This window comes from Schistocerca nitens, chromosome 4 (assembly GCF_023898315.1).
Source record: "Schistocerca nitens isolate TAMUIC-IGC-003100 chromosome 4, iqSchNite1.1, whole genome shotgun sequence".
NCBI lineage: Eukaryota > Metazoa > Arthropoda > Insecta > Orthoptera > Acrididae > Schistocerca > Schistocerca nitens.
In genome coordinates this window covers 123,225,845-123,248,887 of record NC_064617.1, presented here as the reverse complement: position 1 = coordinate 123,248,887, position 23,043 = coordinate 123,225,845, and the positions used below count along the sequence as shown (strand labels likewise).

Genomic DNA, 23,043 nt, shown 5'->3' with positions numbered 1-23,043 from the left:
TAACGGAGAATTATTGTGAAGGTGGTTTGATGAAAACTCTGCCAGGCACATAAGTTCGATTTGCAGAGTAGCCACATACATGTAGATGTAAATGTATGTGTTGTTCAAATTTCTAACTCCACAAATTGTTCTCTCAGGTATTTGCATGAGTTGACTGATTCCAGTTGTGATTCATTGACATGTAGTCCTAGGATAACTTAATTTTTTAATTTTTTAATTTATTTAAAGCAAATTGCCAGTATTCATATGACTTTGAAATCTTGTCACCACCTGCCTGAGTATTTGTTCAGCTTTTTGCAGATTTCATTATATAGGATTTCCCAAAAGATATTTTACAGCTTCAGTGTCCTATAACTCAGCTTCTAATTAACTTAGAGAAAAACAGTGAATTTTATATGATTCATCAATTAAAAAAAGTGAGGTCATGAGTAAAAATTTTGCCTTTCCAGGTGGCAAGAGCAACTAACTAACTAACTAACTGTAAAAAAAATTATTTTATTTTTTTTAAAGCATGGTCGTAGGAATTGAAGAATAGTTTGTACAGGAAAAGGCAAGGTGTGTGGCTTGGTTCATTAAAACAGACATCCAAGTTCAGAGAAATTACAGAAGGTGATATGAAAAATCCTGACCTCTTGGCCATCTATAAGAAAATAGCACAGAAACTTCATTGAAAGAGGGAGCGTGAATTTGAAGCAATATACAGGCAGCAAGATGATCCACCTCTACACTGAGCTTTGCCAGTGAGACATTATCTTACAGGACTCTTCCAAAACAATGGACTGGAAGAGGTGGTCAAATTCCCTGGCCTCCTTGATCCCCTGACATTACACTCCTTGACTTCTTTTAGTGGGATTATGTCAGTGACCTAGTGTACCATGTCCCTATGCATGATGTTGCCAATTTGAAGGCAAGAATACTGGCAGATACTGAGACAGTTAATCTTGCCATATTAGAATGGACTTGGACTGAGTTGGAATATTGTCTAGATACAATATGTAGCATAAGGGTAGTGCATGTAGAGCTTGATCAAAGAAAGAGCAAAAAACTTTTTGAGCTGGTGCATCAAACAAACTTTTTTCTCTCTAAGATGATTACTACAATTTGAGTTACTAGACATTGAAGTTGTAAAGTCTCTTTTGGGACACTCTGTAGATAACTGCATCTTCTACAGTAAGCCTGAGGTTACTATTAATATTGTCTGCCTAAACATTAACATAAAACAGGAACAAAAAGTGCCCTGGCACATGCCATAATTTACTTCTAAATCTGTCAATCCTCCATCATAGATAATATGCTGCATACTGTACCAAGAAATCTTCAATCCATTCCTAAATTTCATTTGATATTTCACATTATTGTAATTTTATTAATAACCATTGTTGTGGTAGTGACTCAAATGCTTTTACAAAGTCAAGAAATACTGCATTCACCAGACTGCTTTGTTCCAGAGCTTTCAGCGTGTTATGTAAGAAAAGTGTGAGTTGGGTTTTGCAAGATTGCTGATTTTGGAAATCATGGTGGTAGAGGTCGTTTTGTTTGGGATACCCCATTTTATTCAAACTTTGAATATTCTCTAGGGTTCCACAATAGATGAATGTCAATGATATTGGACAGCAGATTGATGTGACTTGTGCTTTCCTCCAATTATTGGGCACGGATTCCTGTTTGAAGGATGTGTGATGTATTACAGTTAAAAGAGAGACTAACTCAATCACATATTCTGAGTAATGGTTAGTTGTGCATCAGGGCCAGGGAGGCCACTGATTTCAGATAAATATTTATATCACTGATTAAGGGTTCATTTACAAATATATGATCTATTAGTGTAGTATATTTTGTTCCGTTCTGCTGGGAAAATCAATTATAGAATGCAGGTTGTAAGTGTTAAGTAACATTTCAGTTTTTTCCATAATTATTTTCTTTTAGAAAATTAATATTAAAAATATATCATTTGCTCTCTTTTGCATGCTTGGAGAAGCAATATGGGTTCAAATTTCTCCAAAAATATCTGAAAATTTCCTGTTGTGAATCTTTATGCTGTGGTAATTATGAATGATTTTTGTTAACAACTAATCTGTAGCACAATCTTCCAATTATTTGTCTAAGCAGAGACTGCTGATTTCAAAACCCTTAAATGTTTTAAATCATATTGGTAAACTGACAATATAATTCATGAATCCACTCTTACATACATCCACACTAAAATTTCATCTCATTCACTCATACATCCTGTTCCACAGCTCCCATTAAAAAGGAGAACCTTCAGGGTCATGAAATGAGTCAAGGTACCAGTATACTTAAATATATGACAAAGACATCATAGAAACGTTTCCTGTATACCGTATCAACAATAAACTATCACCATAATGCTTAATGCTATTCCCACACACATCATCTAAATTTAAGAAAGTAAATTAGAAAGAAAGTTGCTTCTTTTAAAAAAAAAAAGCTGCTACCTCCTCTGTTTTATTATACAGGATGCTGTATCTGCTATTAGTAAATTCAAATGTACTTTATGAGAATGGTATTTTTCAGGAATATATATATATATATATATATATATATATATATATATATATATATATATATATATATATATATATATATATATATATATATATATATATATATGGCTGTTCCCTTTAATTGTTGGTATGTCTGGTCTTCAAAAGTGAAGAAGTTGTGGGTCAGGATGAAGCTGGCTAAGGTAATGAGGAAAGAGGTTTTAGGTAGGGTGGCAGGTGATCGGCGTGAAAGGAAGTGCTCCATCGCAGCGAGGCCCTGGACGTGCGGGATATTTGTGTATAAGGAAGTGGCATCAATGGTTACAAGGATGGTTTCTGGGGGTAACGGATTGGGTAAGGATTCCAGGCATTCGAGAAAGTGGTTGGTGTCTTTGATGAAGGATGGGAGACTGCATGTAATGGGTTGAAGGTGTTGATCTACGTAGGCAGAGATACGTTCTGTGGGGGCTTGGTAACCAGCTACAATGGGGCGGCCGGGATGATTGGGTTTGTGAATTTTAGGAAGAAGGTAGAAGGTAGGGGTGCGGGGTGTCGGTGGGGTCAGGAGGTTGATGGAGTCAGGTGAAAGGTTTTGTAGGGGGCCTAAGGTTCTGAGGATTCCTTAAAGCTCCGCCTGGACATCAGGAATGGGATTGCAGTCTCCCATCCTTCATCAAAGACACCAACCACTTTCTCGAATGCCTGGAATCCTTACCCAATCCGTTACCCCCAGAAACCATTCTTGTAACCATTGATGCCACTTCCATATACACAAATATCCCGCACGTCCAGGGCCTCGCTGCGATGGAGCACTTCCTTTCACGCCGATCACCTGCCACCCTACCTAAAACCTCTTTCCTCATTACCTTAGCCAGCTTCATCCTGACCCACAACTTCTTCACTTTTGAAGACCAGACATACCAACAATTAAAGGGAACAGCCATGGGTACCAGGATGGCCCCTTCGTACGCCAACCTATTCATGGGTCGCTTAGAGGAAGCCTTCTTGGTTACCCAGGCCTGCCAACCCAAAGTTTGGTACAGATTTATTGATGACATCTTCATGATCTGGACTCACAGTGAAGAAGAACTCCAGAATTTCCTCTCCAACCTCAACTCCTTTGGTTCCATCAGATTCACCTGGTCCTACTCCAAATCCCATGCCACTTTCCTTGATGTTGACCTCCACCTGTCCAATGGCCAGCTTCACACGTCCGTCCACATCAAACCCACCAACAAGCAACAGTACCTCCATTACGACAGCTGCCACCCATTCCACATCAAACGGTCCCTTCCCTACAGCCTAGGTCTTCGTGGCAAACAAATCTGCTCCAGTCCGGAATCCCTGAAGCATTACACCAAAAACCTGACAACAGCTTTCGCATCCCGCAACTACCCTCCCGACCTGGTACAGAAGCAAATAACCAGAGCCACTTCCTCATCCTCTCAAACCCAGAACCTCCCACAGAAGAACCCCAAAAGTGCCCCACTTGTGACAGGATACTTTCCGGGACTGGATCAGATTCTGAATGTGGCTCTCCAGCAGGGATACGACTTCCTCAAATCCTGCCCTGAAATGAGATCCATCCTTCATGAAATCCTCCCCACTCCACCAAGAGTGTCTTTCCGCCGTCCACCTAACCTTCGTAACCTCTTAGTTCATCCCTATGAAATCCCCAAACCACCTTCCCTACCCTCTGGCTCCTACCCTTGTAACCGCCCCCGGTGTAAAACCTGTCCCATGCACCCTCCCACCACCACCTACTCCAGTCCTGTAACCCGGAGCGTGTACACGATCAAAGGCAGAGCCACGCGTGAAAGCACCCACATGATCTACCAGCTGACCTGCCTACACTGTGATGCATTCTATGTGGGAATGACCAGCAACCAACTGTCCATTCGCATGAATGGACACAGGCAGACAGTGTTTGTTGGTAATGAGGATCACCCTGTGGCTAAACATGCCTTGGTGCACGGCCAGCACATCTTGGCACAGTGTTACACCGTCCGGGTTATCTGGATACTTCCCACCAACACCAACCTATCCGAACTCCGGAGATGGGAACTTGCTCTTCAATATATCCTCTCTTCCCGTTACCCACCAGGCCTCAATCTTCGCTAATTTCAAGTTGCCGCCACTCATACCTGTCATTCAACAACATCTTTGCCTCTGCACTTCCGCCTCGACTGACATCTCTGCCCAAACTCTTTGTCTTTAAATATGTCTGCTTGTGTCTGTATATGTGTGGATGGATATGTGTGTGTGTGCGAGTGTATACCTGTCCTTTTTTCCCCCTAAGGTAAGTCTTTCCGCTCCCGGGATTGGAATGACTCCTTACCCTCTCCCTTAAAACCCACATCCTTTCGTCTTTCCCTCTCCTTCCCTCTTTCCTGATGAGGCAACAGTTTGTTGCGAAAGCTTGAATTTTGTGTGTATGTTTGTGTTCGTTTGTGTGTCTGTCGACCTGCCAGCACTTTCATTTGGTAAGTCACATCATCTTTGTTTTTAGATATATTTTTCCTACGTGGAATGTTTCCCTCTATTATAACTATATATATATATATATATATATATATATATATATATATATATATATATATATATATATATATATATATATATATATATATATATATATATATATATGATGTGACTTACCAAACGAAAGCGCTGGCAGGTCGATAGACACACAAACAAACACAAACATACACACAAAATTCAAGCTTTCACAACAAACTGTTGCCTCATCAGGAAAGAGGGAAGGAGAGGGAAAGACGAAAGGATGTGGGTTTTTAAGGGAGAGGGTAAGGAGTCATTCCAATCCCGGGAGCGGAAAGACTTACCTTAGGGGGAAAAAAGGACGGGTATACACTTGCGCACACACACACACACACATATCCATCCACACATATACAGACACAAGCAGACATATTTAAAGACAAAGAGTTTGGGCAGAGATGTCAGTTGAGGCGGAAGTGCAGAGGCAAAGATGTTGTTGAATGACAGGTATGAGTGGCGGCAACTTGAAATTAGCGGAGATTGAAGCCTGGTGGCTAACGGGAAGAGAGGATATATTGAAGAGCAAGTTCCCATCTCCGGAATTCAGATAGGTTGGTGTTGGTGGGAAGTATCCAGATAACCCGGACGGTGTAACACTATGCCAAGATGTGCTGGCCGTGCACCAAGGCATGTTTAGCCACTGGGTGATCCTCATTACCAACAAACACTGTCTGCCTGTGTCCATTCATGCGAATGGACAGTTTGTTGCTGGTCATTCCCACATAGAATGCATCACAGTGTAGGCAGGTCAGTTGGTTAATCACATGGGTGCTTTCACACGTGGCTCTGCCTTTGATCGTGTACACCTTCCGGGTTACAGGACTGGAGTAGGTGGTGGTGGGAGGGTGCATGGGACAGGTTTTACACCGGAGGCGGTTACAAGGATAGGAGCCAGAGGGTAGGGAGGGTGGTTTGGGGATTTCATAGGGATGAACTAAGAGGTTACGAAGGTTAGGTGGACGGCGGAAAGACACTCTTGGTGGAGTGGGGAGGATTTCATGAAGGATGGATCTCATTTCAGGGCAGGATTTGAGGAAGTCGTATCCCTGCTGGAGAGCCACATTCAGAGTCTGGTCCAGTCCCGGAAAGTATCCTGTCACAAGTGGGGCACTTTTGGGGTTCTTCTGTGGGAGGTTCTGGGTTTGAGGGGTTGAGGAAGTGGCTCTGGTTATTTGCTTCTGTACCAGGTCGGGAGGGTAGTAACGGGATACGAAAGCTGTTGTCAGGTTGTTGGTGTAATGGTTCGGGGATTCCGGCCTCGAGCAGATTCATTTGCCACGAAGACCTAGGCTGTTGGGAAGGGACCGTTTGATGTGGAATGGGTGGCAGCTGTCATAATGCAGGTACTGTTGCTTGTTGGTGGGTTTGATGTGGACGGACGTGTGAAGCTGGCCATTGGACAGATGGAGGTCAACGTCAAGGAAAGTGGCGTGGGATTTGGAGTAGGACCAGGTGAATCTGATGGAACCAAAGGAGTTGAGGTTGGAGAGGAAATTCTGGAGTTCTTCTTCAGTGTGAGTCCAGATCATGAAGATGTCATCAATAAATCTGTACCAAACTTTGGGTTGGCAGGCCTGGGTAACCAAGAAGGCTTCCTCTAGGCGACCCTTCACAAATGTCTGCTTGTGTCTGTGTATGTGCGGATGGATATGTGTGTGTGTGTGCGAGTGTATACCTGTCCTTTTTTCCGTTTTTCCCCCTAAGGTAAGTCTTTCTGCTCCTGGGATTGGAATGACTCCTTACCATCTCCCTTAAAACCCACATCCGTTCGTCTTTCCCTCTCCTTCCCTCTTTCCTGATGAGGCAACAGTTTGTTGCGAAAGCTTGAATTTTGTGTGTATGTTTGTGTTTGTTTGTGTGTCTATCGACCTGCCAGCACTATATCATACAGCTTCTTTATAATGAACACTGCTGCCTACCATGCAGCTAACAGAATATTTCAACCCCCTGTATTTAGATTGTTTGTATGAGTAAGGGCTAATGCATTATGTTTTTAATTTTGTTTTGGACTGGTAGAGACCCAAAATTTCTTGTTATATGTTAGACACGAGCTTGAATATCTTACCACTAGAGTACATAACTCCATTCTGAAACCTCAACAAGGAGGCAAAGTTTACATTAAAATTATATTTGTGTGCTGTGTTGTGAGTGCTTGTATTGGAATTGTTGAATTATTTTTACTATCACCAGCAAAAGTATCAGAATATAACTCGTTCCTTAGATGAGCAATCAAGGACACTTATGTAGCTTGGTGGAAGTTCAAATGTGTTTTTGATTTCACAGCATTTTGCAAATTTATTTGTAGAAACTCTTTCACTGCTAATGACAACCTACCATGGATCACTGGGAGATCAGTGAGAGGGAGGAGATGGGAGGGGGACAGCTTTTATGTGAAAATGAAAGTCCAAGTTCACAATTTCATAATTTGAGCTGATATGAAATGGTATAGTTCAGCAGTAGATTTTATTTTTCCCATTCCATTTTACAGTAGAACTGCGCACTTTGTACTCTGAGTTATTTAGTATATATCTGCATGTTTCTATGTCAGAAGTTTGACAGCTAGCACCTGATAATATTAACAAACACATAGCCTGGCCAAGTGCAGTTCTCTGTCATCATTACTTGCCAGTGTGATTGTGGACCAGTTTGAGAAGACTGCTCTGAACTTAGTGCAATTGAATTCAACTGGTTTCCTTGACTACATTCAGTACTTATGTGGTGTGGTCACAATGGCCTGTAGAGATGATGACTTTTTCAATCGCCTAAATTCTGTATATTTAAACATCAAATTGACGACAGATGGTAGTAAGGACAGTAGCTTGTGAACGGGAACAGAAGTTATATCATCATAGAAGTTTCAGACCCTGCACTGTAGTAATTTCAAGTGACATGCAACTGATACCAGATCCTGGTACCAACAGTAGCTCATGGGGTCTGTTGCCTAGTCCTTCCTGGGTGCAGATCATTTGATTTGATTTTTATTGGTCCTATAAATCCTGCTGTGTGTCATTACACATGGACATGGGACAAGTCAGTATTACAATTTATATAAATATTACAATTAAGTCTTACTAAGAAAAATGACAGTTACATCTCTAGGATGAACCTCGTCAGGTGAAAGCCTACAGTGATCAAGAAAACACTAAATCTAGTTGGTTGGTTGGTTTTTGGGGGAAGAGACCAAACAGCGAGGTCATCGGTCTCATCGGATTAGGGAAGGAAGTCGGCCGTGCCGGCATTTGCCTGGAGCGATTTAGGGAAATCACGGAAAACCTAAATCAGGATGGCCGGACGCGGGATTGAACCGTCGTCCTCCCGAATGTGAGTCCAGTGTGCTAACCACTGCGCCACCTCACTCGGTCTAAATCTAGTTGTTTAAGAATCAAAAATGAGTTACATCTGCAACCCCCTTGTGCCTTACACTAATGTGTCATTTACATAACCATTGACTAATTATAGATACATCGTTGGAATGATGGATCTGTTCATGTTCCATATCTATCTTTTAGAATAAAATGTAAATTTGCATGAATAAAACACAGTGTTCCATGAACAGAACTGCAAGGCACAGATGTTTAATGTGGGAGGTTTGAAGCACATGTCATATTGTCTTTGCTATTCACTTTTTCACAGTAAATTTCTCTGTGTGAGATACTCCAAAGTGGAATATAATATGTGACTACTGTGTGTACAAGTGCAAAGTATGAACATTTTAGTGTTTTTGTGTCATAAATGAAACACTCACACCTAAGTGCTAGCTCCTGCCAGCCGCGGTGGTCTCGCGGTTCTAGTCGCGCAGTCCGGAACCGTGTGACTGCTACGGTCGCAGGTTCGAATCCTGCCTCGGGCATGGATGTGTGTGATGTCCTTAGGTTAGTTAGGTTTAAGTAGTTCTAAGTTCTAGGGGACTGATGACCACAGCAGTTGAGTCCCATAGTTCTCAGAGCCATTTGAACCATTTGCTAGCTCCTGTAATCACGCCTTCTGATTTCAGATGAAAGATGGTGTATCTGGAGTGGATACAAGAAGTTACTTATTGCAACAAAGTATCTGATGGCAGAAGGTCAAAATCTCCATCTAATTTTTTCTACCAATGACTAATCCACATTTAGATCTGCTGCTTTGAGGCAAGAATACAATCCTGATGTTTGTTTCATACCTTCTAACAATAATCTTCAGCCATTAGCAATCACACAGAGAGTTCTGTCTAACTTCCCATACAGTCAGCACTGTCCAGTAACACTGAAAGCAGGCTTACACATCCCACTGGTAACTTACATTCTCCAATGATGCTGGAAATTTCAGAAATCAAACTTGTCTGATTTCATCAAAAACCTTGATAAGACCTCAGGATGGATTCCTTCCTTGAGCAATAATTGTGGAAGATTTGTGGGTGTGGTATTAAGCACAGGAAGAAAGTTTATTACCAGAGGTTACAGAAGGAGCACATTCCTGGACGGTATGAGATCAGTGAGAAAATTTATGAGGATATCCTCACAACTGGAGAGCAAGAAATAGCAGACGACTGCTGCATAGTCTTGATGCCATGGACCACCAGAAGCGGTTGGACGCTGTTGAAAAACTTGGCTTCAAACAATCACCTCTCCTAAAGTGGTGCTCCACTGCCCAACAAACCTCCACAACATCCTAGTCCATCCTTATGCCATTCCCAATCCCAACACCTTGCCACAAGGATCACATCCCTGTGGAAGGCACAACTATAAGACCTGCCCAAATCATCCATCCAGCACTTCCTATTCCAGTCTTGACCAGGCCACCTGTAAAAGCAGCCATGTCATTTTTCAGCTCTGCTACAATCACTGCACGGCTTTTTATATTAGTATGACTAACAACCAGCTGTCCACCAGGATGAGTGGCCACCACCAAACTGTGGCCAAGAGCAAAGTAGTGGCACAAGACACAGCGGCACATAACACTCTTGATTTCAATGGCTGTTTCACTACCCAAGCCATTTGGATCCTGCCCTCCACTACCAGCTTTTCTGAACTGCATAAATGGAAGTTATCCTTACAACATATTCTCCACTCCCATAATTATCTGGCCCCAACCTACAGTAACATACTGTCCCCACACCCTCCACCCAACAGTTTCCAACCACTTTGTTCTATCATCTCCTCCTCATTCTTGTCTCCCACCCTCTTTGTTTGGCACCCTCTACTATTGCACCTGACCATCTTGTGTTGTTCCTCTTCTTTCTTGCTCCTTTTTTCTCACCTCACTGCCCCACAACCTCCTGATGGTGCACCTGTTGAATCACTGCACAAGCAGTCAGACAGCATTCCCCTGTTTCCCCAACCGTGTACTATTATCCCTTCCCCTTTCCTGCCCATCCAAATTGCTGCTTCCATCCCATGTGATAGTTGCAATCTGGCCCGAGCTTTGGAGTTGGCAGTCATGTGTGCATGAGGTGTGCTTACTTCTGCATACGAATGACATGTATTACTCTTTTGCTAATGAAGGCTGTGGCCAAAAGCTTTGTGTAAATGTCGTTTAATTGTGCCTGTCTGCAACTTAATGTGACTTCTTTAGGGTAAGTAGCACTCTATCATTTCCTCAGTTGTTGTTTACGTAAAATGAAATGATTTCTACTAGCTGATCATTTCGTAGATGATACTGGCCCACAAGTACTATAACAAATTGTCCAAGTTTTGAGTTTTCTTTCAATGGACACAAATCACTTCCAAAAGAAAATAATACCAACAGTGTTTTTGCTAGGTTATGAAAGATTCGAATTTGATGTAATTTCCAGTTGTTGATTGCAAAGAACAATGGCTATCTTGGATTATTGCTGAGAAATTCTCTGATTAGTTTCAAGCAGGTTCCGGGACTGTAACAATCAGCATTCAACTTTTCCTGAAATAGTTTTGTAATATATATTTTGCTAAAAAAATTCCAATGCACCCTACCTGAGAAACAGACTGCTAATGTAGGTCTGGGATATCTTGTCTGCAAACCACATAATGATTGTCTAAACTGCACTGTTATATCAAACTTTATTAGTTCTTTCCAGTTCAATATTAATTACTTGGTCACAAGAATGTGAATACAATGAAATGAGTGTAGTACAATGCACTGCATCAGCATTCCTAAAGCGAACCACCCTACATTGTTTGGTTAGCCATATCGGATGCCGCTTAATATCATGATTAGTGATTTTCACATAAACTGATATTAGAATTTTTTTTAAAAACTTACCTCATCAGCAAAAATAAATAACCTCTCCTGATGTGCAAATTTAATTATCTCTTCAATGTTATTTCGTGAAAGAACTTGGCCTGTAACAAGGAGAGTACAATTCACTACAAGATGAGTACTCTGGAAACAAAATAGCACTACTATCACAATCAGTGAATTGGAAAATAACAATTACTTCACACCTGCCCAGAGTTAAATGATTCTCTCGTCTTTAAGACCTGTCAGTTTTCCAGCATCTGACTGAAGTGGCCTGTGAGATTATATATATATATATATATATATATTTTTTTTTTTTTTTCCCCTGTCTCTCAAGATACCACAACTGCTAGCTGTATTATTATGATAATGGAAAAACAAACAAAAATGATGGAGCATCTTTTGGAACATTGTTCCTGGGAAACAGCATTCAAAAATTAGAATAAAAGTTTTTTAAAGAAGATCAGCCTAAGAATGCATGTAAGTTGTTAAAATTTATTAATCAGGTGACCAGTTTCGATTTTGTTACAGTCATCATTAAACCATTCAACTCTGTGGAAAGAGTAATTCATAGTTTCAGAAGACAAAACTTAGGACTAAATGTAAATAATGTAACCAACTTAAAGCATGATTCCATAGCTATCCATAATAATTACACTTTACTGCGACCTATTATGAAATTATGTCATAATCTGTAACTATTTGCTATAAATGACATTGTGTGGGACACAGTGGCTAGAACCTCACCTACTTAAGTGCAAACAGCCGTACTTTGGTCAGCAGTGTTTATCACTGTTACATAGTGGGCTGCACTTCGCCACTCTCTTCACCCGTGATCATTGTTAGATTTGGAATCTTAGATAAATTATTAACAGTATTTACATTTATACCTAAGCCTTGTCCTCTGAAACTTTGAATTACTCTTTTCACAAAGTTTTAGTGGCCTTATGATATTGTACCATGATCAAAACCAGTCACCTGAGTAATACATTTTTTCATTTTAACAACTTACGTGTGATCTTAGACTGTTTTTCCCTAAAAACTTTTATGTAAAAACAATGGAAGTCTAAGACTCATTACCTGAGCTTTCCCTATTTTTATAGTAGGAATACTCTACCCTCACATTATCTCCAGAGAGCCTCTAGTATTCCTGCCTTATAGGGAAAGTGTAGCTCACCAGTACAAGAGACCACATGTAGAACACTATCATGACATTCTTGAGTACTCTTCAAGTGTTTGGAATACCCACCAGGTCAGACTACAGGAAGATATCAAGGCAGTTCAGAGATGGGCTGCTAGATTTGTTACTGGTAGATTAGATAGACATGTGAGTATTACAGAGATGCTTCGTGAACTCAAGCAGGAATTCCTGCATTGGAGGAGGTGACGTTCTTTTTGCAGAACACTATTGAGAAAATATAGAGAACCAGCATTTGGAGCTGACTGCAGAACAATTATGCTGCCACCATCGTACATTTAGCATAAGGACCAAGAAGATAAAATAAGAGAAATTAGGGTTCATATTGAAGCATACGGATGGTTGTTTTTCACTCATTCTGTTTGTGAGTGCATCAGCAAAGAAAGTGACTAGTAATGGTATGAGATACCCTCTGGCACCCACCATATGCTGTCTAGAAGAATATGAACGTACGAGGGTTGGAACTTAAATAGTGGCAACTATTTATTCACAACCAATACAAAAGACTTCCATGTTTGCACCTATTACTGTCCTTCAAAGTAGTCACCAGCATTGTGTAGAACCTGGTTCCAGCGATGTGGAAGGTGTAGTGTACCGTTAGCAGAGCCTGTTCTGTTGATGGTGTGAATGGAGCAGTCTACTGCCTGTTGAATCTCTGGAACAGTTCTGACATGAATGCCATGAAACCAAAACTGAAACGCCAGTCCAACAAATGGCATCATTATGGGTTGCTGCGAAAGTCAAAAGTGCATCAGAACCTCAGTTGGGTGAAAGGTATGGCGATTCTCACATATGACTGTGATGGTGTTATCCTAACACATTACATTCCTCCACGACAGACCATCAATGCACAGTATTACTGTTCATTTTTGGAGCGTCACCTGTGACCAGCTTTGTGAAAGAAGCGGTGACACTTTCTGCGTAACCTCCTCATCATTTTGCATGACAATGCCCGGGCGCATACAGCACAAGGTGTGGCTGCTCTGTTCAATCGATGGGACTGGTAAGTACTGTACCATCCACCATACTCCCCGGACTTAAGTCCTTGTGACTTTGATTTGATTCTGAAGGTGAAGGAACCACTTCGTGACATTCACTTCAGAACTCTTCCAGAGATTCGACAAGCAGTAGACCGCTCCATTCGCACCATCAACAGAACAGGCTGCTCTGCTAATAGTATACTACGTCTTCCACATCGCTGGTAATGGGTTCTACACAACACTGGTGACTACCTTGAAGGACAGGAACAGGTGCAAACATGTATCTCTTTTGTATCGATTTTGAATAAATAGTTGATACTATTTAAGTTCCAATTGTACAGTGTAATTGGACTGATAAAAAATCTACTCACCAAAAGGTGGCAGGAGAACGCACATATAAAGATATTTAAATTGCCAAGCTTTCAGAGCCAGTGGCTCCTTCTTCTGGCAGAAAGGTTGAAGGAGAACGAAGAGAGGAAAAGTACTGATCAGGTTTAGAAAATGTGGAGAGTTCAGAAAAGTTATCCAGAACCCTGGATCAAGAGAGACTTACCATAGAGGATGAGAAGGAAGGACAGATTGATGGGGACTGCACCTGATGTGATTTGAAAACCTGAGAGCTTAAAGGTGGAGGATGGGTAATACACGAGACAGAGATTACTGCCAAAACTTTGTGCACAAGTTAATAAGAGGGAAAATAAAGCACATTTTATGTAGTAGTGGTGTGGGAGAGGGGGGGGGAGTAGGCAGGTCAGAAAAAAGACATAGAAAACGAAAAGGGATTGAAGAAAGGAATGGATACTGAAAATACATGCTGAGACCAAAGAAATTAACATAAATTAAGGGAGAACCAAGGACTTGGTGTAATGCCAGTTCCCATCTGTGGAGTTCCAAATAACTGGTGTGAGGGAGAAGAATCCAGATGACACATGTGGTGAAACAGGCACTGAGATCTCAACTGTCATGTTGTAGAGCATGCTCTGCAATAGTATTATGTGTGTTGCCAGTATGCACCCTCTTCCTATATCCATACATCCTAACTAAGAACCTGATGGTAGTATGCTGATGTAAAAGGCTGAACAGTGTTTGCATAACAGCTGTCATTTCACAGGTGGCTCTTCCTTTGATAGTACACAATTTGCCAGTTACAGGGCTAGTATAGGTGTTAGAGTTCTGCATGACCAAGTAAGCGAGCACAAAATACGATGGGGGGTGAGCACACCCTAACCGGATAGGCTGCCTGCACTAGTTCTAGTGACCGAGCATAGAAGCCGTGACCGAATACGTAGCACGTAACTTCAAATATATTACACATGTCATTATCTGTGTGACATTGCAGCCAGTACGGGCTTCTCATTTGTGGTGTGTCTCTCTATGTAATCATGCAGCGCGAGGAACCAGTGCAGTGAGACATAAGATTGAAGCCAATGTTTACACATTGAAGAAACAGGAAGGTCTAAAAAACCAAGTATGGAGTACATTTCTGTTGGTTGTAGACAAAAACAGTGCGTCTACTGGGTACATATCGTGCCTAAACTGCTCCACATTATTGTGTTTCCAGTCAGGAACCACTCATTTAAAGAAACACAGTTGCAAGAAACCTCACAAAGATACACCTCCTTCAGGGATACCGGCAGTAATAAAACATCCAACCAGGGTGCCAATGTGATAAAGGCTTTGGAAAACCACTAAAGGATTCCTTGTGCTGCTCACATAAACACAGCACTTAGCCACATTTTCGATGAAGATATCTTCTTGTTAAATCATGCCCCGAACATCGTATCAACAATAAATACAGCAAAATGCATCGTAAGGTACATTAAGAAAAGTGGCCTCTGCTCGTCTTTGAAATCATCATTGAAACAAGACGTCTGCACACTCTGGAACAGCTTGTACACTATGCTGGAATCCTTACACACTCAGTATAACAAAGTTGCTGCTTTGCTGACGGCGCTTACAGATTGAAAAATTGCGCATTTCTGAGATCATTTAAAGAGGTCACAGATGAATTAGAAGGTGAAAAAGAACTGACAGTCCAGTTATTTCTTCTTTGGTTTCACAAACTGCAACAAATTTGCAGTGTCTATGACATTGTCTGTCAGGTGAATAATTACTGCAGTTAAAAGCACTGTTTCATTGTGATACGTGATAGATTTATAATTATCTAGCGTAATTGATGTGTACTAACAGATATGTATTTTTCAACAGGAGGTACAAAGGATTAAAAATCGAGCCTTGACTTTCGTATGTGAGAAGATTATGATCACTTCCAGAGATAAAATTGCTACGTTTCTTTGGCCGTCTTTCTGTGATCTTAATACACTTGAAATAAATGAAAAGCAGGAAATTCTTAGCAATGTGCGACAAATGTGTGCTAGTTTGTGGATAGTGTATTATAGAGCAATGGGAATGCTATAATTTGTAATAATTTGTATAATTTTAACGTAAAACATCTCGTTTTCACGGGGACGTTTTGATGATTTCCACATCAGTTCTGTATTACTTGTCTGTTTTGTTTATTGTCATACATCCTTCAAGTACTGTGTCATCACCACCCAGAAAGAGAGATCATTTCAAGGAATGGAGGAACAACACATCATCCACAGCACATGAAGTAGATCTCTACATTTTAATGCACCTCGAAGATGAGGATGACATCTTAAGGGGTGGAGCAGACATGAAACATATCTGCCAGGCCTGGCTGCAGTTGCAAGACTTATTTTATGTATCCCAGCAACAAGTGCACCTAGTGAAAGATGCTTTAGTAAAGCCAGCATGTTACTAACAAATCGCCGCAGTCAATAAAATCCGGAATGCTTTAGTGATTTACTGCTGATCAACAATAACTATAATTTTGTTTCTGTTGCAAACAAGTGAAAAGTATGACAAGCTACATTTGTATATGTTTAATGTTCTTTATATGCTTTCTTTATGAAGATTGTTGTCTTCTAGATTACAGGGAAAGCACTTATTTAATGTTTCTTATTAATGAAAGGAAAAATAAATCTTCTGTTTGGAAATGAGACTCGTCTTCTATCCGCGATTGTACTGAAATATCGTTTTACTTTCCAATTTAGCTGTGTCACGTACCCATTCTTGGAAACGTTAGTTTTGTATTAAAAGAGAGAAAGAGACAGAGATATATATATTTGTGTGTGTGTGTGTGTGTGTGTGTGTGTGTGTGTGTGTGTGAGAGAGAGAGAGAGAGAGAGAGAGAGAGTGAGATAGAGAGGCCTTGGATTTGTACAGTACAGTGCAGTGCAGCGAGCCGGGGCAAAGCGAAGTGAGATGTCAGCGGTGACCGGTCATGCTCGGTTATCCGCATGTCTGGAATCCGGACATCAGATATGGGGCGAGTACATGACCGAGCCGAGTCGAGTGGGGCCAGACACAAGCGGCTCGGTCCTCGCATCAACAGGCGAGCCGTGACCAGTCAAATACAGAGTGTTGCAGCACTCTAATAGGTGTTGCAGAAACGTGTGAAGGGCAGTTCTTATGATGGGGACAGTCACAGGAGTAGAAGCCATAGGATGGAAAAATGCATGCAGAAGGAGCATAGGATCTGCCATAGATGTTGTGGAGATGGTGATGAAAAACTGTTCATGTTGTGGTGAGCAAAATGTCAGACAGAATGGACCTCATTTCAGGGATGATTTAAGGAATTCACAGCTTTGTCAGAGTAGCTGGTTATTATCCTGGTCTTGAATGTATTATCAGCTCAGTCAGTAGAGTGTTTGCCCACAAAAGGCAAAGGCACTGGGTTCCAGTCTTGGTCTGGCATACAATTTTAATCAGCCAGGAAATTTCAACAAGTATTTTCAGTGTTATAGATCCTTTGTTCAAGGTTGCACCACACAAAATTATTGCACCAGCATACAATAGTGCAGCTGCAATGAGTGGTCGTACAGGTGGCATACAGGTAAAAATTAAAACAGTGTATCCTAACTGTTGTGCACACCAATTAAATTTAACAATGGAACATGCTGCTTCACAAAATCAATTATCTACAGTGTTCTTTTTAAATCTGTCAGTTTTTTCATCCTTCTTTTCAAAGTCACTGGGACAACTTTCTGCTGTATAGGTACTGACAGCATGAAGTATTCCTAGTGGGTCAGCTAGTAGATGGAATTTTAAATCATGGATCGTAAATGTGGTGCACAATAATAAATCCTTGCTGATGGATGTTTATCAGCACTGTAAACTTGTTGTCAAGCAGTTTAGCTCCACCAGAATCTAGAAGATGAAAAATTCTTCTTTTCGCTATTGTTCCTCAAAAAGCAATGCCTCATGTGGATATCATGTGTGTTTCCAAGATCTAGATCATCCAGATTCAGCAATGTTGTTGGATTTCTCAAAGTTTGAAGAATACTCCAATATTTTTCACAGAGAGAGAAATTAATGTTGATATCCAGTTGTAGCCCATGTTGGAGATATGGAGTTTAACCTCCATACCTCCAACATTGTTGGTATTGTACCAATGGCCAGACTTCAGGAATATTGCTGGAGCTGTATCATTACTCCAATTCATTTTTAACAACAACTGGTGAACCTCTAAGATGTTTTTCATCTTTGAACAGAATTAAGACCTTTCTTCAGAATACCATGTCAGAGCAATAACTTAATGCCCTGCCAATGCTCTCCATTGAAAAAAAACATGGTAACCAAAGTTGAGAGTACAACTCCAAAGTTATAGATATAGTCTGCAGCAGAAAATAGCAATGTATGTACTTCATTTTTCATCACTGAATAAGTACTACTTCTTATTTTAATATACATTTTATAAATCTGTTTATATTTGTAATATTGTAGCACATGGGTAAAATTTTGCATGAGCTGCCACTGGCTTTATCATTACCTGTCGGGTTTCCAGGATTTATAATGACTATAGCACGAGGATTACATACTTTTTTAGCTTCACCTATGGCATGTTGTAGCTCAGTTACATCCAATCCCCAGCATCTTTCTTCGTCCAGATAATATGGTATCTAAAAAAAAAAAAATGCAAATGCAGTTATTTGCACAAGTAATTTGTGTATAGCTTACCAAATACAAAACACCCACACTGAGAGATTATAGAACAACAAAACAAAAGTAAATGCTCTGACCTGCACCATGTTAAATTCTGAAAGAGTAGCAGAGTATAAAGGATACTGGGGAATTGGAATCATAACACCAGGTTTTTTCCCATTTATTTCTCCAATCAGCAACTTCAGCACTACCTGCAACATTAATAACATTCATAATAGAATATCTTCCACCTTTCAGTTCTTGTTTATCAACAAATGTATGTGTGTGGGTTTTGAGAGGGAAGGGTAGTCATTGTAGGTGGTGGGTGTGGGCATGGAGCACGTGCACTTCTGTGTGCTATCAAATTCTGTAATAATTTAATGACATCACAAATAGCAGTTTGTTACCTTTATGCCTACAGTTGCACCAGATGTCAACACAATGTCCTCTGAAGAACTTGGGGCACCATCTCTCTTTTCTATAAATTCTGCTACATGTCTACGAATCACTTCATTTCCAGCAGTTTCAGAATATGATCCTAGAACATTTTTCGAAGCACCTTTGAAAAATACTGATGTGGCAGTGGTGTTCTGTAAGACAGTGAACTGAATAGCTTAAATGGTTGGAGTAAATAATTCAGTAGTGCAGTCATACAAACCAACACTGCCACCTGGACAACTAGCCAGGATCTCTTTGGCTTGATGTTTCACATCATAGGGAAACATGGGATCATCTAGTAACATTGGATATGAAACCACAGCAAGCACCTGAAATAAATACTACAGTAAAATGAACAGTATATATGTATTATCATATATATAAAATATGAAATACAATGTTCAAGGGAAATTCATTTTGAAATTTCTGCTTATATGTACTAAAGTCACCTGTCTAATAAATGTAATAGGCACTTGTCCCATGGCATGGCAGTCACCGATGTTTGCTTTAATAACTTCTGTAAATGGTTTCTTGACACCCTAGGCAAAACAACCAAACAGTAAGAAGTTAATTAAAAACAAGAACTCTTTTTACACGAACAACACATGTAGCCTTTACATGCCTTGAGCAAAAGAGGCACAAAAAAATGCAGTAAACTGTTTAGATTTCAGTAATTTGTCACACAGCCAGTGTAACACTAAACTAATGATGGGCGAGCCACTCACAATTAAACACAATAAATTCTCCAGTCAAAGAGTTATAACTGACCAAACATAATTTTCAAATCTGTGCAGCACTCGGCATGCCATCTGTAGTGATTTGAGAATTTCCACGTAAATTCTGGAACTACTGAACCTTCTGCTGCCTCGAACACATGATGTTATCAAGATGAGTGTGAGAGAGAGTCTATTTACTGTGCAACACCTGTCTGTGTGTGCAGGATGGATGTTGGTCATGGGAGGACAGGAGGTGCATCAGACGAGTGACACTGACAAGTGTTTGCCACTGATGCCATAGAACCTGTATGGAAAGTACAAGGAGTAATTACGTGTTATTCCTTGGTGGTCGAATAATTGTAACTGTTATAGACAATTGAAACATGTTTTGTCTAGCGACTCTTACTTAATCTTGATGGTAGACTTGCTAGAAGCAAGACCTGTCTTTGAATTTCAGGTGGTTATTAAACCCACATATTAATTAGTATCTAATGGTTAACAATGCAGTTGACTTGCAAGAGTTTGTAGTATGCTTATGTGGACCTCTTGGAAATGAAAATATACCTGAACCGAAAGTATTATGAGGGTACCAAGTTATTTCAAGAAAGAGAGAGTCTTTTTTAGTTCCTCTAACCAGCATTATTTCTTCAGAGAAGAAGTTGTGGAGATTGACACAGCCAGGTATCCAGAGAAGAGGATCTTCTAAACGTTTCAAGTAAGTCAATTGTAGTAAGATAAGTGTTAAGTTCGCAATACAGTTTTGAACCGCTTCTCTTGTTGCCGAAACCATTAGACATCAGCAAAACAGGGCGCAGATCTCCACTTAAAGTTACAGTTACACTGATGAGCCAAAACATTATGACCACCTGCTTAATAGCTTATTTGCTCATCTTTGGAACAAAATATATCACTCATTCTGCACATCAGGTATCCGACTTTTTGTTGGTAGGTTGAAGGTGCTATGTGGCAGTAGATGTTTATGCTCAGATCATGTAATTCTCATAAATAATAGCTCACAGTTTGCATACACAGTGATGGCACCTGATAGCGACTCAGATGGGTGTTGAAAGGAGGGTGTACAGTGAACATCAACAAGAGCAAAACATGGATAATGAAATGTAGTCAAATTAAATCAGGTGATGTCGAGGGAACTTTGCTAAAAATGGCTTGAGTGTCTGTTGTGAGTCACCACTGGGGGACTTTCAGGTAGGTTGTACCAGGAAAGACACACACATTAATTTGGGAAATGATTGACAGTATTTTGTTTGTGATATTGCTGAGCATGTATACAATAGATTAATGCACTTGAAAAGCAAAGAACAGACTCATGTAAGTCTCCAGATATACAATTCAACTTAGAGATAATGCTTGACAAAGATAATTGCACAAAACATATTGTTGCTCAGAGGTGAAGTTCCCACAGTCTTCTCCCCAGGGCCCACCATGACTATAGTTATGCTCATTTGAATGGTTCTTACTCTTGTTTACAGTTGATGTTCCTTCATACAAAGGAGAAATCTACTTGTAACTTTAGCAAGAAAAACTCCATTACCAGCATAACTCCATGGGGACATTGCTCCTATTACAACCACCCAGGGAATAAAATGGAGTTGTACAATGCACACATTCCATAGTTAGCCTCTTCCATACCTATCTACACCTGGCTTCATCCCATTATCTCACAACTAGCTTTCCGGTTGTTTCTGAGAAATGTAAGTGGGTACAGAATCCAATAATCAGGTTCATTCAGCTGCAAATTGTAGCTCGTGTTGGCACTAATGACACCTCCTGCCTGGGTTCTTAGGCTATCCCAGATCACTGCTGTAGTTTGTTGGTTCACAACCTTTCTGAGGCCATTACCCCAGAATGTAATCAGATATTAGGCAATATCCCCCCCCCCTCCCCCCATACCATCATCAACTTTAGTGTCTAACTATAGAATGAAAAAAGAAAAAAAATCTCTGTGAACATTTACATTTTTAAAATGACAAAAGCTAAATGATATTTAGTTTTTGCAGGCATTTTGCTAAACCACCAAGTAATGAGTCAATGATGGTACTGCTTATTTCTAATGACTTTTGTTTGTAGAATGATGATGCATTTCTCAGTGTATCATGAGTAGCACCTACAGGTCCTTCTCAGAAAACAGTGATAACTATCCACATTGAGGATAAAAACTTATTATAAAATATGCTTCCTCCACACCATTCCTCTGCCTAGCAACATTAAAATCTATGCACAATACTTAAATTTTTTCCCACAGATTATGTTTTACTATGGTGTTAGAGATGTCATATTTACAGTGTTACACAGAATAGAACAAATTTCTTAGAAATTATTCATTGACACACAAAAACAATTTTTTGTAACAATCTTTTATTCATGATCAACATTAACACACAATAATGAAACATATTAATGGCCTATATTAATTTATGCAACAATCTTGCATATTTAAGGAAATTCTATAAAAAGATATATCTTCCCCCTACTGCTGAAAATACTTAAGTGTTTAGGCAAAATGAAAACTAATTTTTTGTTGACTGTGCTACAGAAAAATTTTGACATATACACAGAGTGAAAAGTCATTTAAATCATAATTGCACCAGTATATGTAGTCTGTATGTTTTCTCCTGTGTCTTCAGCTTTCACTTAATTTTCCATTTTCCTTTTTCCAGGAAATTTGTTTCCACATGAAAAATAAAGTGTTTTACTCCACTTCAAACTTTACATTTGTTCTATGGATTTGCCTAGAAGTGCTCCTTACCTTACACCAACATCCAGAGATGAGATGTTCCATCAGTTTTCTTTTGAAGGTGCTCACTTCCTTTAGGCTCTTTATGCTAAGTGGCAGCCTGTTACAAAATTAAGCTTCCTGCATTTGTTGGGTCCCTATATGTCATTTTCAACCATTTGCTGCAGATATGGTAGTTATCTGTAGTTCTTATGTTGGGCTCATTTAAATCCCTGTTTAGAAGTGCTGTGCAATTTACCATTAGAAGAAGTATTGTATCATACAGGTACAGAATTGCCACAGTCAATATTCTAATTCTTTGAATTTGTTTTTGCCGGATTTTGTAAATCACCTAATTGTTGGACTCCTTATTTCTGAACTGGCTGAAGTGGAAGACATCAAACTGCCAGTGCTTTTTGTCTGACCACTGCCACTAATAATGATAAATATTATTATTAGTATACAGTGTGGTCCCCGTGTGGTCCCTATTGCAGAGTGGTAACTATTACATAGTTACAATAATCGTTTTGTGCTGTCAGTTGGTTCATTTATTGTTATGAAATGAATACTTCAACAATTTCTGGTCTATTGGAAGAACTACTTACAATTCGGAGAAAGCATTTTCGTGATACAGGGTGTTTCAAAAATGACCAGTATATTTGAAACGGCAATAAAAACTAAACGAGCAGCGATAGAAATACACCGTTTGTTGCAA

The 23,043-nt window shown here is 40.0% G+C and overlaps 1 protein-coding gene across 2 annotated transcripts in view; it reads right to left on the bottom strand.

Moving 5' to 3' along the window:
- Positions 1 to 23,043, bottom strand: part of LOC126252888 (alanine aminotransferase 1-like) — an 84,248-nt gene that overhangs the window by 30,813 nt on the left and 30,392 nt on the right. For both annotated transcript variants that reach the window (XM_049953857.1, XM_049953856.1), the window contains exons 2-7: positions 19,328 to 19,417; positions 19,099 to 19,207; positions 18,848 to 18,978; positions 18,539 to 18,652; positions 18,289 to 18,418; positions 11,280 to 11,359 (exon numbers count right to left, since the gene is read on the bottom strand). In XM_049953857.1, the coding sequence (XP_049809814.1) occupies positions 11,280 to 11,359; positions 18,289 to 18,418; positions 18,539 to 18,652; positions 18,848 to 18,978; positions 19,099 to 19,207; positions 19,328 to 19,417 (654 nt within the window). The remainder of the gene's footprint in view (positions 1 to 11,279; positions 11,360 to 18,288; positions 18,419 to 18,538; positions 18,653 to 18,847; positions 18,979 to 19,098; positions 19,208 to 19,327; positions 19,418 to 23,043) is intronic.